This window comes from Ailuropoda melanoleuca, chromosome 2 (assembly GCF_002007445.2).
Source record: "Ailuropoda melanoleuca isolate Jingjing chromosome 2, ASM200744v2, whole genome shotgun sequence".
NCBI lineage: Eukaryota > Metazoa > Chordata > Mammalia > Carnivora > Ursidae > Ailuropoda > Ailuropoda melanoleuca.
Genome location: NC_048219.1, coordinates 173,703,527 through 173,719,379, shown reverse-complemented (window position 1 = coordinate 173,719,379; position 15,853 = coordinate 173,703,527). Strand labels below are relative to the sequence as shown.

The 15,853-nt window shown below is 37.1% G+C and overlaps 1 protein-coding gene across 1 annotated transcript in view; it reads right to left on the bottom strand.

Annotated features, from left to right (window-relative positions):
• The window catches only part of CPS1 (carbamoyl-phosphate synthase 1), a 130,058-nt gene that overhangs the window by 86,929 nt on the left and 27,276 nt on the right, over nt 1-15,853 (bottom strand). Inside the window, exons 2-7 of the mRNA XM_002922357.4 lie at nt 13,089-13,198; nt 9,424-9,568; nt 8,267-8,356; nt 6,318-6,374; nt 4,037-4,129; nt 1,683-1,772 (exon numbers count right to left, since the gene is read on the bottom strand). Of these exons, the coding sequence (XP_002922403.1) occupies nt 1,683-1,772; nt 4,037-4,129; nt 6,318-6,374; nt 8,267-8,356; nt 9,424-9,568; nt 13,089-13,198 (585 nt within the window). The remainder of the gene's footprint in view (nt 1-1,682; nt 1,773-4,036; nt 4,130-6,317; nt 6,375-8,266; nt 8,357-9,423; nt 9,569-13,088; nt 13,199-15,853) is intronic.

Below are 15,853 nucleotides of genomic sequence, written 5' to 3'. Positions count from 1 at the left end.
ACTCTAAAGGGGAGGGAAAATGGTACGTAATTCAAATAATGCTGAGTGAAAAATTCTTTGGTGGCTCACTGTATTTTGTGTGATGTATATGAAACGAATGGTCAATAGAAAGTGGAGGGAAAAAACACCATTAAAGTTTTGATCCTGAAAAAATGGATAGCACACTTCCCCATATTTCAGGTTAGAGCCTAAAGAATTCCTGACTAGACATCCAGGAATATAGGTTATTTTCACTAGCAGTGTTAGAGAGAGATAAATCCATTTTCTGCAAAATTTAAGTTGGTCCACCTCTCACGTTTTTCAGTTTTGCTTTTTTTATCTGACCAAATTTTCATCAGACTTCATTCCTAGGGGTTTCTCACATTATCTGTAGTATCTGTACTCTGATAGAATAATTAGATCTTTTGTATATAGAAGTGGAAAATATCTTTGATGGTTTCCCTAGAAGCATTTCCTGATACAAGGATTTGAGGGAAAGAACTCTATTTGGAAGGGTTTGTAAGAAGTACCAATAGAAAGCAACACTGTGAGGCACTCCAATAACGTATGCATCACCAAGCACTATGGACAACTAGAGTTTCAGCCCACTGGGGAACTCTGAGAATCAGTGTAGACTATCCACCCTCAAGATAGCTCAGTAATGGGGCAAAGAAGTTGGGATATTTACACACTGACCTTCTCTAGTCATTGGGTTGGGGCTGCTCCAGGGATCATTAATTCTGTGGTATTTTCTGCCTACCACAAGGCTCCAACCAGCTAAAGAGACCCCTCAAGCAATGAAATGCAGACACTTGCAATTGGAGGATGGGCAAAATGCCCATATACCATTTATAATAGTAAAATGAGAAGGATCTATCTATAGAGAGGTCATCGACAGTATCTGCTACTGAAGAGTCAAATGCAAATTTTTGTTAGTAAATTGACCAGAATTTGAAAGCATGATTTGGATATTGCTGATATTCTCTAACAAAGAGAAGGTGAATTAAGAATCCCTCTATACTCACACTATTTTGATGTTATGCAAATGTCTGTGTGTGTGTGCATGTGTGCATTCGTGTTTGAGACAGACAGAGAGAAAGAAAGAGACAGAAACAATCTGTGACCTCTGAGGCAGTGTCAGCAGAAACAGAGAGACACAGATAGGAAGAGAGATGGAGAGGTGGGAGGAGGAGAAATCCCAACAAAACAATATTTAAGAAAACATTATAATGGTGACATTCACCTAAGGATTTTTAAGGTTTAATTTTAATTGGTTTCTAAGAGTTTATATAAAGCAACATGAAAGGTTGTACTATATCAGGGCATGATCCCTGCAAACATTTGGCACATAATAAATGTGGTCCAATGGAGGAGTTCTCCAACTGACTCCAAATTTTTGGTCATCTCTAAACCCAAAGAAAGTAAACATGACACATCTCAGAATGTCAGTCAATACGAGGTAAGAACAGTCATCATTCTTCTCTGTGTTTGTGGCCTTTAAAGATTTAAAACAGAGTCTACATCTCTAATTTTAAACGGGATACAAGTGTTATTTTGTAGATCAAAGACAACAAGAAGAGACCAGATCCCCTGATGTTCCAAAAGGAATGCACAAGTTTTCTCCAAGACAGAGAAAGGAAATCAGTTTAATACTAAAGATCAATATTATAAATCCTCACCCCGAGACAGAACAAATTGCTTACCTTTACCAGTAGGCGAATTACATTGTTTTTAATCCCACAGTCTACGGCTACCACTTTCGTGGGGTTTCCTTTGCCATACACCTTGACATCCTGCCATTTTAACAAGCAGAGAGTGAGAGGGAAGTACCAGCCATGAGCAACATGCCAATATCATAAACACATCTGAGGATGTTTTGTACTTATATTGGTAACAGGTTGATTGCTAACTACTAGGAAGTGACTGGCAGTTAACAATCAATTTATAAGGCATGGCGAGTGCCACAAACCATATCTTTTTTATGAGGGAAAGGGTACTTTGCTGTTTTATATAAAATGTTGATTACAGTAATAACAATGATCCCTAAGAAATTGGTTGCTTCCATAGTTAACAATAATCTCTCCCACATTTTGCCTAATTAACAACCAGTGGCAATGGAATTTTCAAGTATTATTGCCTGATTCAGCACTAGACAGATGTGGTAATAGATACATCATGCTTTAAATACCACTTGAACCTCAACTTGCAATAAAGTTTGGATGGGGCAGAGATGTTATGCATTAGGCTTATGCAGTGGGGCTATTGGGTAAAATTAGTATGAGAGTCAGAGGATTCCTAAGCTAGTGTAGACCACTGGTCTCTTTAGGTTACTATGCAATCATTTGCATTTAAATGCTAGACTTCATAAAAGGATCCCGGAGCATATCATAATCATTACCTACATCTTAAGCACTGCTTGGAGTCAGATCCATTTTCGCAGGCATTTACCCAAGAAGCAGTTCCTCAAAGTCATAAAAGGAGAAATAATAGAAACAGAGAGAAAGCCTAGAGGGCTGGGTGCCCACACTGATTACAGCTTTGAGAGTTACCTAGTGTATTCTGAATTTAGGATGATTTCAATGTTTCCAAAAGGCTTTAGATGAAAGTTGCAACCTGGATATTTGAAAGAGCATTTTACTTTAACTGAAACGTCTACTCTCCACTCTCCACAAACTCTACAGAATGGGAAATCATAACCCTTAGACTGTACTTGACAAAAATATAAAGTTTGTCACATATTTTTTCCTGCTAACTATTCTAGAGAAGAAGTGCCCCATTCCTTCCATGATCTGGGGAAATTATTGCTGAGCTGATCCATAAATGGTACAGATAATCTCTCGCATCAAATCATTTGAAAAAGTATAGATATCTTTTTAACCTTAGGCTTCTCCTACAAAATAAAGCAATATTACCATCTAGTTGTAGCTACATCAAATTGCAATTACAAGACGATGAATTAAGTTATCAACCACATCCAAACAAAATTCACAGACTAAATATAATCTGATACAAATATGCATTTTATCACAGCTACAATGAAATTATTTAATTGCACTAGCATTAAGAAACAGGGTCAGTTTTCACGATTGCAATCTCTCTCTTGATTTGATATAGATAAAAATACAGACAGCCTCCTTTTTGCTGGTCTCTACACAAACACATTATATACCCTCCATACAGAATGACAGCAATATTAAGCAAGACCTCACAGACACGTGAATATATGAATTTGCATTATGACTCTTGAAGAGAGGAAATGTACTATGCACTGTTTTTAACCTTATCACCACAGAATTCTTTCTAAGGTGAATTTCTCTAGGTCAATGTTCCTCACGATGTGGAAAATGCTGCGCTAGATCTCCAAGGTGGCTCTCAATTCTAAAAGGAATAATAGCCCATTTTCATGCTGTGTCTCAAACGAAATCACTTCACAGGGGAATGTATAGAAACAGCTACAGGAAAATAGTTCCATGCCATTTGAATGGACAAATTTTAGAATTAAAAACAAGGGAATAGTGCATATGGCATTATCAAATTCCAAATATATAAACAATTATATATCTAATTTAACATCCCCTGTCTTCAACAAACTCCTATCTCTTATGCTTCGGCATCTTGTGGCCAGTATCAGCATCAATAAGGTCAGTACTGATCATCAGGGACCCATCATCCTGGTCCCCATTTCTGTGTGAATAGGCACAGGAACAGGAATATCAGATAATATCAACGTGTGTTTTCTCTGAGGCTGACATGCTATTAGCCAGGCGATTTTCAGTCTTTTAATAACATTTTCTTAAGGAAAGGCCCTGGTGCACCAAAGTTCTCACAGCTGGAATTCTTCATGAAATGTTGTTCTCCATAGTCATTCTGATTGATGCTGGATTGCACCAAGTAAAAGTTACTAACATTAAAGGCACCGATTTGTAACATATATTTGAGCAGCTATGAGATCCTTTTCTCCCTCAAGTCTGGCGCTTCAGGATGATGACCTCGGCCTACATGAAGATTTTGATATTATAAGAAATAAAACCACCAAATGCAAAGGGAGATCTCTCACCTTGGTTGAAACCTCAGCGATCAAATTCTGCTTATTTGGATCCACAAAATCCACAGACTGACCTTCAAATTCAATCTTCCCAAGCATGGTACCCTATCAAAGAAAAAAAATTAGACAGTTAAAGGGGAGGAACAGTCAGGGTGCTGACAGGATCCATTCACCGGGACTTAAATGGCTGCTGCAAGATCTAAAGTCTCCATAACTACTTATAACCATCAGCAGAAGTTCCTCATCTTCTCAACATGGAAAGATGAAGTAATTTGCATGGTACGTTCTGAAAAACACACTGGGAAGTACAATTCATTGTTTTTAGGGATGAGACTGGCACCTGCAGTAAGCAAATTCAAAAGGCATCATAATTCAGGTCTCCGAGTTCTAGGCTGATGTAAATCAGAGCATTTAGGGTACCTATTCCCTTAGTGCATATGACCTAAAGATAGTTCAGTGGAGACACGGACAGAACAATCTTTTGAGAAGAAAATAAGAAATCTAAAAATTGCAGAAAATTGAAAAGAAGGAGAATTAATTCCATTACGATAGTAAAATTCATTTACAAAATGATGTGAAATGCTATATAAGTCACGGCCTTTGAGAAGTAGAATTGAAAATGTCCACCGCTTTGTATATGTTAATGTCCAGGTGTCCCTTAGGCCTTGAACTTTAAAGAATGTTTACACCTCTGTGAAGTTTTCACAAATTAGTCTTGCTAGCCTGAATATGGCAAATATTTTCTTATTATCAGTTATGTCTTGAGATTTACTTATTCGTTAGTAAGTCTAGCTTTATCTATTTACAAAAATAGCAAATTACATTTAGTAATCAAGACTTTATTGGGAGGGGGTCAAGATAATTCATTGATTTGCCTTTCTCCGAGGAAATCACTGCATTGAAGGAAAGAGAAAGAAGCCTTTGTTTCCTTCTGAAATGTATTCCTTAAGGAAAGAAGTAGTCACGTCGGAATGAGTGAGGGTAGAAAGTACCAGCACGTCATGCTCAGGAAAATTATGGAGGAGGAAGTAAAATCAGAAGTAGAGTGGAAGGACTGTGTAAACTCTCACTGTCTTCCTTCTGGTCATGGGTGTGTGGCCATGCCTCACTTTCAAAAAGCTGTTTTCAGAAAGCTGATCTTTCTGTTTACAGAGATCATATGTCAACATACATTCTAACAAGGAGTCTAGGACAGATTTTTTGAAGAGTCTATTTCACTTTGAAACTGTATCATTTTTTTTCTTTTTTTAAAAAAAATATTTTATTTATTTGAGAAACAGAGGGAGAGAGCATGAGCAGGGGGAGGGGCAGAGGGAGAGGGAGAAGCAGACTTCCTGCTGAGCAGAGACACCCACCTCTCCAACACAGGGCCCCGGGGGTCAGGACCTGAGCCAAAGGCACACACTTAACCAACTGAGCCATCCAGGTACCCATCCTTTTTTTATGTAATATAATTCAATGAAAAATTTTAGTGGCATTTGGGGAATTTAGTTAACATTAGTGAGGTAAAGTTTCTTTCTGGTCTGGGATATAAAGGTTTTGTGTAAGAAAAAAAAAAAATAGTGCCCTCCTCTTACAACAAGAAGAAGCAAGCAAATGGTGATGAGATAGTCTCAAAAGGAGGGGTCAGATGGTTCAGCAATCAGATATGCAAGCAAAAGATAAACCTATCTTTTATCACCTTGGTCATTGGTACAGTCTGGAGAAAGACAATATAACTGGGGTAACGTATGCCGAGCTCATTAGACACACCCATGAAATATAACTCATTAATTTCACAGATAACCTCTCCAAGAAGACTAAACAAATACCAGCACTAACGCTGCACACTTCCTGGTTTGCCTCTTTCAGCAGGTCAATATCAAATTGAGGCAAAACTGTCATGCACCTGCTTGCCTTTTCCACTGAGCTCACTAACCCTGTCACATGAGCTGACTTAGAAAGGCCTCGACTCGCTACAATAGTGAACACACAGTGGGCATGCAGTGATCTGCTACCAAGTGAATTAATCTCAGGTCCATTCAGCAACAAACATCCCAATCAAGCATTCAGTCTTGAAAATTACATCAGAAATAGTAAAACAAGGTGACAGAGGCCCAAATGACAGAAATTGGTCAGATTTGTTCTTTCACACATTGTTGGATTCCTCCGGCACTGAGAAAAATAGAATATATATTTTTTAATTTATAGGAAGTATAGTATATAAATATATAGTATAGTATATATATATACATAGAGAGAGAGAGAGAGAGAAAGAGAGAAACATAGAGTTGGCTAAACATGATGATCATACCTTATCCCGAATTATTTTGGTCAGCATCCTTGTATCCACTCCATAAATTGCAGGGATCTATAAGAAAAAAATTTGTAGTGACAGTGAAATTGGAGGAAATTAGATCCAGCATATTGTTTTCAAGTTATAAACTTAGCATCATCTATCTTCTTGAGCAGTAAATAATTTCCCTACTCCTTCTTTTCTCCGACCCAGGGTGACTGTGTTGTCAGAACACGGTAAATTGCTGTTCCAGTTGGGAACAGGACTCTTAATACCCAGGCCCTTCCTCAGAATAAAAAATGAGAAATTCTGAACATCAATCTTCTGCTACAATTTTGTTTCTTTTTATACAGGATGTTAAATAGGTAATGTTACATATTTATACACATTACAAGTATTTATATATATATAAATAATGGAATTTGTGAGCTTCATAAGCAATGATATGTAAATAACATGCAAATCCACGTTTTGAGCCAAATGTTCTGGCTACCTATGAGACACTCAACACATTTTTCTGAGGATGCTTGTTGAGTAGTCAGGCTGTAATAAGATTTACCCATCCAATTAGGAAATCAGGCAATACCACCATTTGTTTTCTTTTCTTTGAGTAGTCTGGATAGAGACAGATGTGGTAAAATAAAAGGGCAATGAGTTAGGAAGCAGTGAAACAGGTTCTAATTTCTTTTCTTCTACCATTTATCTGAGTGATGTTTGAGCAAGGAGTTTTTCCTCACCTGTACACAGAAGGAGGTGAACTGGTTACTATCTTAGAACCTCTCTTTTTTTTTTTTTTTAAGATTTTATGTACTTATTTGAGAGAAAGTGAGAGAGAGAGAGAGATTGAGAGAACGGGGGGGGGAGGGGCAGAGGGAAAGGGAGAAGCAGGCTCCCCGCTGGGGTCCTGACCTGAGCCAAAGGCAGACGCTTAACTGACTGAGCCACCCAGACGCCCCTATCCTATCTTAGACCCTCTTCTACTCTATGTGTCTGTGATCATGAAAGAAGATTCAAAGCACATTTTAAAAACAAACAAGTCATGGATTAAGTTTATGCTCAAACCATTAGTTCTGACACAGAGCGGCTGTAGTATCAGTTGCCTAGCGACACAAAGGAAACATTAGCGTGAGGGTCTCCTAAATAACCATTACAAAAATTAGCTGTCTAGGTAATAGAAGTAAATTCAGATAATGGCTGAGAATGAAACAGTCATGATTCAGATGATATAGATGCCTTCTTCTCCCCTTTAAAATTTAGAAAGAATGAAACCCAGGAAGCCAAAATCAAGGTTTCTTGGTTTGTCAGAAAGGAGCAACATTTAGCCCCAGTAAGTAGATGCTCATTGGTGGGGCAGAGCTTTCTTAGAATAAATAATATTCTGTCAGTTAGAGGCTCCGCAGCAGCAGAAAACAGCTACAGCAACACTGGAGAAGAAGCCAAGTATGGCAGGTCCCTTAACTTTAAGTACGTCTGGCATTCAAACCCAGAGAATCCTCTGATTTGGTTAGAAAAGTAATACTTAAACTAAGAAAAGTATAAGATAAGGCTTATAACCCTTTTTAAATTACCACTTCAAATAAGGTTATATCTAATTATATGTCACAAAGTTGTAATGTTTAAGCCAAAAGAAACTGAATAGCAATCTGTTTATCCTCACCAAGAGTTAAAGATTTAGAAACTATGGTATAATTACAAGATCTGCACAAAATCACACAGCTAGTTACCAGTAACGCTGGTCCGAGAACCCATGACTCAAATTACATATCACAATCATGGATATAAGGGGATGGGAAAATTAAGTGGTTCAAGAAAATAAAAAATTCTAAAACGTTCTCTAGGCCCTTTCCCCCAAAGAGAAATGCTACCAAGCCTGTGTAAGAGCCACCTAGTGGATTAAACTAAAAATATGTGGCCCTCGGTGTTCAGAAGGGAATTGGTCCAGACAAATCAGCCTGCATATTTCTCACCTTTTCTTCCTGTAGCCACTGCCCCAGACTCTTGGTAGCCAGCCAGTGGTGGTAGTCATCGCTATAATTCAGCACCAGCAAACCTGCAACCTAGAAAGACAGAGAGTTGTTTTAAAGGGGTGACCACCAAATATTATCCAATTCTTCTGACTTGTTTACAAATCCGTTTGCAATTTTTTAAAAAGCTTTACTATATCCACTGATTCAAGGCTTAAAATTCTGGAGACTTGAAGAAAAAAGATGATCAATATTTTTCTCTTAAAATACGTCACTGTTACCTTAATTACCATGTCGAGGAATAGTCTTACCCATTTGTCAAATCCTATGACTAAGCTAGGTCCCGCATCTCAGCACCCTGGTACTTTTTCTCCATGGCATTTACCAATAATCTAATAATTAGTTATTTATGTACATGAAGAATAAATAATTTTTAATCTACATTTAAAGGAGACTGAGATATACGGGGAAAATGGTGAGAAATAGAATTAAGCTAAATGATCAGTCCAAGTCATTCAAAAATAGAGTGGCAAAAAAAAATGGAGTGATGAATTTAGAGTATACATTTTTTAATTGTTTATATGGTCCACATTTCCAATGTTATCCAAATTTATCTTGATTAGGAAATCTTAATGTGTTTACTTTTACACTGGCATATAAACTATCTTTTATTCATCCCCTAAATAGGATAAGATTAAAAGGCAAATAGTTGATACAGAGTTGATTACCAAAGACCTTTGAAAAGGTAATTCATCACCATTTCTGGTAGCATACTTGTCATTTAGGCTTATAACAACATCTTTCCAAATTAAGCCAAGTTTCATCCAAAGCATTAAGAACAAATGCAAAGTGCCATGAAAAATGAAATTCAAAATAATGTCATGTTGAAAATTATTCTCATAATACATAGGAATAAGGTTGAGAGCACAAATTTAATGGGTTGTACTACCGTATTGAGGAGAAACTTTTCCCAGCCTAGATTCATAAAAATAAATCAACTATCCCCCCCAGTTGAGACTTTTATAATTTTTTTTTAAGTAGGCTTCATGCCCAACGTGGGGCTCAAACTCACAACCCTGAGACCAAGAGTCTCATGCTCTAGACTGAGCCGGCTAGGTGCCCCAAATTGAGACTTTTTAAATAGTCATCACTGGCACTACCTTAATTCCATCAGACTCCAAATATTTGCTAAGTCCCAGTTCATCCAGTGCAGTAGTGTCAGGGGCTCCACCATTCCCAATAATGGGATTGGCCATGGTGAGAATCTGTCCCTTGTAGGCAGGGTCAGTAAGAGCTTCCGGGTACCTGAGTAAAGATGCCAAAAAATTACCAACAAAAAAACCTGCAATCTACATACATGTTTTTAATTATTGAATCCTTGAAAATTAGAGAACATGAGATTAAAATCCTATAAGGCTGCATCTAGATTTTAGCAAACCTAAAGAAATTTTATGATAGAATATGAAAATGTATCCTATCCTATGACTGAGATGAAAAGACAAACTGACTTTTAAGAATTTTTTTTCATTTGAGTATAGGTTACATTGTTACATTAGTTTTAGGCGTACAACATAGTGATTCAACTTCTCTATATGTTATAATCTGTTCCCCACAAACATAGCTCCCAACTGTCATGTTACAAGACTATTATTACAGCATCATCATATTTCCTTTGTGGTGCTCTTTATTTCTGTGAGCTATTCATTCCATACTGGAAGCCTGTACTTTCCACTCCCTTTCCCCCATCTTGTCCATCCCTCCCCTCCCCCTTCCCTCTGGCAACCATCAGTCTGTTCTCTGTATTTGTGGGTCTGATTCTGCTTTTAAGTTAAAGTGACTCGTAAGTACTAAGGCATATTCTCATATAATTTTCATTCCCTCAACTTCTAAAACTTTTTAATTCCTTAAAAAATTCCTTCATAGGGTCTTCATTTCTAAGAGATTGTTCTATTTAAAGTTTTCAGATATCCTGAAGTTTCCCTTTGTCTACCAGACACAAATCCAAACTGATATTTACTATTAAAGGCTGCCAGTTTCACCAAAATATTAATTGTAAAAAATTTTTAAGTTTTTTTAAATATCTTTTGGGAAACTGAAGAGTATCCTGATTACATCACTGGTGACTGCATGGCTGTCTCTGTTTTTTAAAATTTGTTCAACATTTAAAATGACTGAGTTAATTTCTGTGGCAGAATTAATAACATAAAGGCTGTAGGTTTTTTATTTTAAAGTCTGGAGAAGGGGAAAAATAAGAATACACACATTCTATGAAAGAATTACCCAATATAGTTGATGTTTAAAACAGCTTTAGAAAGAAGTATATAAGTTTGAGAGTTACCAACTTAGAAAAAAATCAATCCCACAAAAATTGACCTAAAGCCCTTCTGACTTCTAAATCAAAAGATGCCAAATAACGATTTTAAAGTACTGATGTAGAATTAGGGAGGAATGCATTTGGTCTTCATTTTAAAGTTAAAAACACATATATTCTCAAGTTTATGATATATATATATATGTATGCATATATATCACTCTTATTCTTAATATTAAGAAACATTATTCCAGTAAATACCAGGACTTATCTGTAGCTATTGCATGCCCTGGAATACAGCACAAATGAGGTTTCCCCCTATCCCTCCCACTCCCCACCCTCCCTTTCACATTTTCACTTTCTGCAGGAAGAGTTAAACCAAATCTTTCTTGTGGATTACTACTGATAATGAATTTAGGTGCTGAGGGGGGACAGAATCAACAACCTTGAAACCAATAAAGTTCAACTCAGGCAGTAGTCAACATAAATTCTTCAACCCCATCCAGACAAACTCCTCCCAGAACTACCTTTGTCAACAAAACACTTAGTCTTTCAGCTCAGCAACCCCTGAGGTGACTAGGGTGCTGTAATATTTATCCACACCTCCATCAGCTAATTTCTCAGATGCCTCTCACCTGTCAGGAACTGATAATTTTTTAACCAAGGCTCACACGCAATATAAATGCATTTCTTGAAGATGAAAAACAAAATAACCCCTTTAATTATCAACCACCTTACTGAGTGAGCCACACAATGAATGAAAGCAACAATTCTCAATGGAAAATAGGGTCTGGGGATTAATCTTATTAATGAATGCCTTTTCCTGCATCAAAAACATCTTTAATTAATTTAATTTTACTTCCCTCTCTTCTTTCTCTCCATAAAAGAACTGGCAATTCCCTTTAAACATATGCTTACAATACTCTCTCTGGTGAATGAATAAATACGGCTTGTCCTGGAGAACTGCAGTGTTAGAGGCAAATTAATCCATCAGGTCCTGTTTGACTTCTGTGATGTGACAAGATTTATTACCCATAATCTATCACAGAGAAGAAAACTCTAGTGCCCTCCATCATTCTGATCTATATTAAACAGTTGTTTGTTGGCAGGTATATTAACACAGCCAGTAATTAGTGCTGTCCAAAAGCTTAAATAATTGCCTGGTGAAGTAAAACTTTGCAAACAGCTTTCATACACTGTAATTTAATGTTCTCACCAGTAGAACTACTTTAAAACCCAGCTAATATTCTTCATTTTAAACAGAGAGCCAAGAGTTTAGAGAAGAATGTATGTTAATAATATAATGGCCAGTCGGTAACTTCAGTATCAGTTAACCCAACGTCTCCTTGTCTTTATAAGGTTAACTGGATTTTCCTAAAGAATTACCCAGTACTCTAAAGAAGTTTAGTCCATCGAATCTCTAATAGAAATCTCTTGAAACCACCCAGTCATATTTTTTAAAGGACTCATAGATTTTTTTAATCCCAGCTATAAATTACTGTTTAATCCAGCCCCCTCATTTTTATATGTGGAAACTAGGATTCAGAAAGATTAAGTCAGGGGCGCCTGGGTGGCACAGCGGTTAAGCGTCTGCCTTCGGCTCAGGGCGTGATCCCGGTGTTGTGGGATCGAGCCCCACGTCAGGCTCCTCCGCTATAAGCCTGCTTCTTCCTCTCCCTCTCCCCCTGCTTGTGTTCCCTCTCTCACTGGCTGTCTCTATCTCTGTCGAATAAATAAAATCTTTAAAAAAAAAAAAAAGAAAAGAAAGATTAAGTGATTTTCTCAATATCGCATAATCCGTTATCATTGAAAATTAGACCAGAACTTCAGCCTCCTGGCTCCCAGCGAACAGACATTTGTTGGTTGATAAGAACAGCTTTGTGATTTTTGCAGCAGCTCTGAGCTCTGTTGCTGCACATCAATTAGCAGATCTTAAACACTGAGTCGGATCTCAATTGATAAATTTTGAAAATATCAGATCTATGAACCTGCTCTCCCTTTGATTACTTTAAGACAATAAACGTATCTGTTATTTCACCTTTCTTACTATCATGTGAAATTACACAGACTACCTAAGAACTTTCTCAGCTCCTTATAGTGCTTCACATTAGATGTGCAAGGTTGATTCTTAACTTCACTAAAGGGATGGCACTGGAGTGTGCTATCCGTCCTTCTCCTTGTTCCGATTTTTACCTTAATCAGATCCATACCTTCCCTGACAGAAGCCATTTGGTAGTCTCATATGACCTTTGTCATTGGGCTCTAGGTTTCTAGAATTAATTTTATGCTTTATTTTCAGGGGAATACCAGTGTCCACGTTCTCTTTCATTTACTGCAGCAGGGAGGCGTTTGTATCTATGCTGGAATAGATTACTTACAAGCACAATGCAACGTCAGGACAATATGTAGTCTTATTATGATGTGATGATTTCAGCTTCCCACCATGAGTAGGATCATCTAGTTATTCCTCCACACAGAGGAAGAAGAAAACCTCGGAGCGCGAATAATACTCACCCTCCCAGGCCAGTGTTAAAAACCACTTCACCAGCGACAGAGGATGGATGGCCGAAGGAGTAACCTTTCATCTTAGTTCCATCTTCCAGGACAATGTGTGCTGTCTGTGCCTAAAGAAACAGATGCATGAATTTTAGCAGAATACAAAATGTGAGGCACAACTAGTTGAAAAATATCCAAAGATACAATACACAAACTCATTAAATAAATATCCAGTATATATGATGAAACCATACTGCCTATACATGGAGTTTCTGTCCTGCTCCTTGTCACTTTTCCTCAGATGTATGGCTCTTGTCAGGGGCAGGTGTTTTATTTTGCTTTGCTTGAAAGAGGAACTGAAGCATGTTGATACATTGTCTATTCTAAGTCTGCTTGTAGAATTATTGACAATCCAGAAATACTTCAGCTGAGCTGAAATGCTATGTGTCTATCTTTTCCCCTTAATATTCCATAGCTTTGCTCAAGTATAGCTTTAAGGGAAGTTCATGAGTTTGCAAAAACTTTGTATATTGTACACAGCTCATCATCACTCTAAGGTTTAGAGCTAGAAGGAATTTTACAGATTATCCATCAAATTGTGTTCCAGGGAGCTCTTGTGTTTGATGGAGTTGTCCCAAGGGCTGCCCCCTCCACACCAGCTTTAAGATCATAAAGAAGTTGAAACTTTATCACTCTATTAATACTCATACAAAAATAAGCACTATGAAACAAATAAAAATAGATCACATTATATTTTTTTTAGCAGAGTTAATTATATCCATGTCTGGTTCTCTCTTTAGAGGCATTCTAAATTTGATTACTTTACCATACTAATCTTTGAACCAGCTTCTATAAAATTCTTGGCCTAAGAAGAGGGACAATGAAGAAACTTATCCAAGAAGCAGGCATTAGCCACTCTTCAAAAATACTCTAAATTCTATTGTTGAAGCAATTTAGGTCAAATCTCAATTTCCATAAAAGTCAAGGAAGAGAGAAATGTGTTAAACTACTCTTTGGGAGGCAAAATATAGTCTCTGTAAGAAACTACAGGGAGAAATAAGTGAAAATGGTCTTTAAAAATAACTATAAAGAAAAACATCTCTGTAAGAATTGAGGAAATTTTATTAATTTTTGGCATAATATTTTAAGATTTAAGATGTCATTGTGCTTATATTTAAGAGTCATTTTTTAAAAAAATATATACTGAAATACTTGAGGATAAAATACTATGATATCTGAGATTTCTTTGAAAATATTCAGGGGTTAAGGCAAATAGGTAGGGATATGAAATAAATTCGGCCATGAGTTGATATTGTTGGAGTAAGGGAGATCAGTGTGCTGTTCATTCTGCAAAGATTAAGTGCAGCCATTAAAGAAAAACATAGGAATTCTCTACTTTCTTTCTCTCACATTTTTAGGACTGAACTCATAGTGCCTAATCCTTCTGTACCCTGCCATCCATCCCCACTCCCACCACACCACACACACACACTCACACACACCAACCTTGGTATACAGCAGAAGCTCAGTAAGTGATTTCTAGACCTTTGTTACTACGCTCCTTTAGCTTTGAAACATGCACTCGGCTTTTCAAGTGTTAAAATGGAAAAACCTGATTATTTTTCTATAGTAGTCTTCTCTGTGGAAACACAGTGCCTCTTTTAGGTACAAAGTACACGAATTTCTTGGCACTGTGATGATTGCTCTTTAATGTATAAAGTAGTGTTTGATCATCTTTAAACCAATATACCTTGTGCCTAAATATCGTTTATGTGTAGGTATACATACACATGAATTTATATTTGCACACAAAATAATTTAGTATTTCCTATTAAAAGTGATATATTTAAGATACTCCTCTCAACAGGAAAGTTCTTTTTTTTAAATCCGAAACACCATGCATGAACTTCAAATTTATATTTCTGAGAAAGATTGGACAAAGTGCTGGACTGCACACCTTATATGCTTTTCTGTGTGGGAGTGCATATATGTGTGTCCACAGGCAGAATTAGCCAAAAGAATTTTGTCCTTTACTTGGCTTATCAAATAATCTTAGAGATCTTTTTGTTTTATGGAACTAGTTTCGAGATCTCAAGCTTGATACTTTATCTTTGAATAGTTATGGTTTATCTTCTCACCAACTAAACTAAAAAAGCTTTTGGAATTTAAGAAACAAAACAAATGAACACAGGGGAAGGAAAGAAAAAATAAAATAAAATGAAAACAGAGACGGAGGCAAACCATAAGAGACTCTATAGGGAATAATAAGGGAATCTTAACTGAGGGTTGCTGGATGGGAAGTGGGGATGGGGATGGGGTAACTGGGTGATGGGTATTAAGGAGGGCACTTAATGTAATGAGCACTGGGTGTTATATGCAACTGATTAATCACTAAATTCTACCCCTGAAACTAATAATACAGTGTATATTAACTAAATTAAATTTTAATTTAAAAAAAAGCTTTTGGCGGGTGCCTGGGTGGCGGAGTCGTTAAGCATCTGCCTTTGGCTCAGGGCGTGATCCCAGTGTTATGGGATCGAGCCCCATATCAGGCTCCTCTGCTATGAGCCTGCTTCTTCCTCTCCCACTCCCCCTGCTTGTGTTCCCTCTCTCGCTGGCTGTCTCTCTCTCTGTCAAATAAATAAATAAAATCTTTAAAAAAAAAAAAAAGCTTTCGGAATTACTCAGCACAAAGGAAACCACAATAAGTAATTAATGTAGCATGGGTGATGACAAGTTCTGAATTCTTCTGTATACAGGAAATCAACTTTGCATGTCACTTC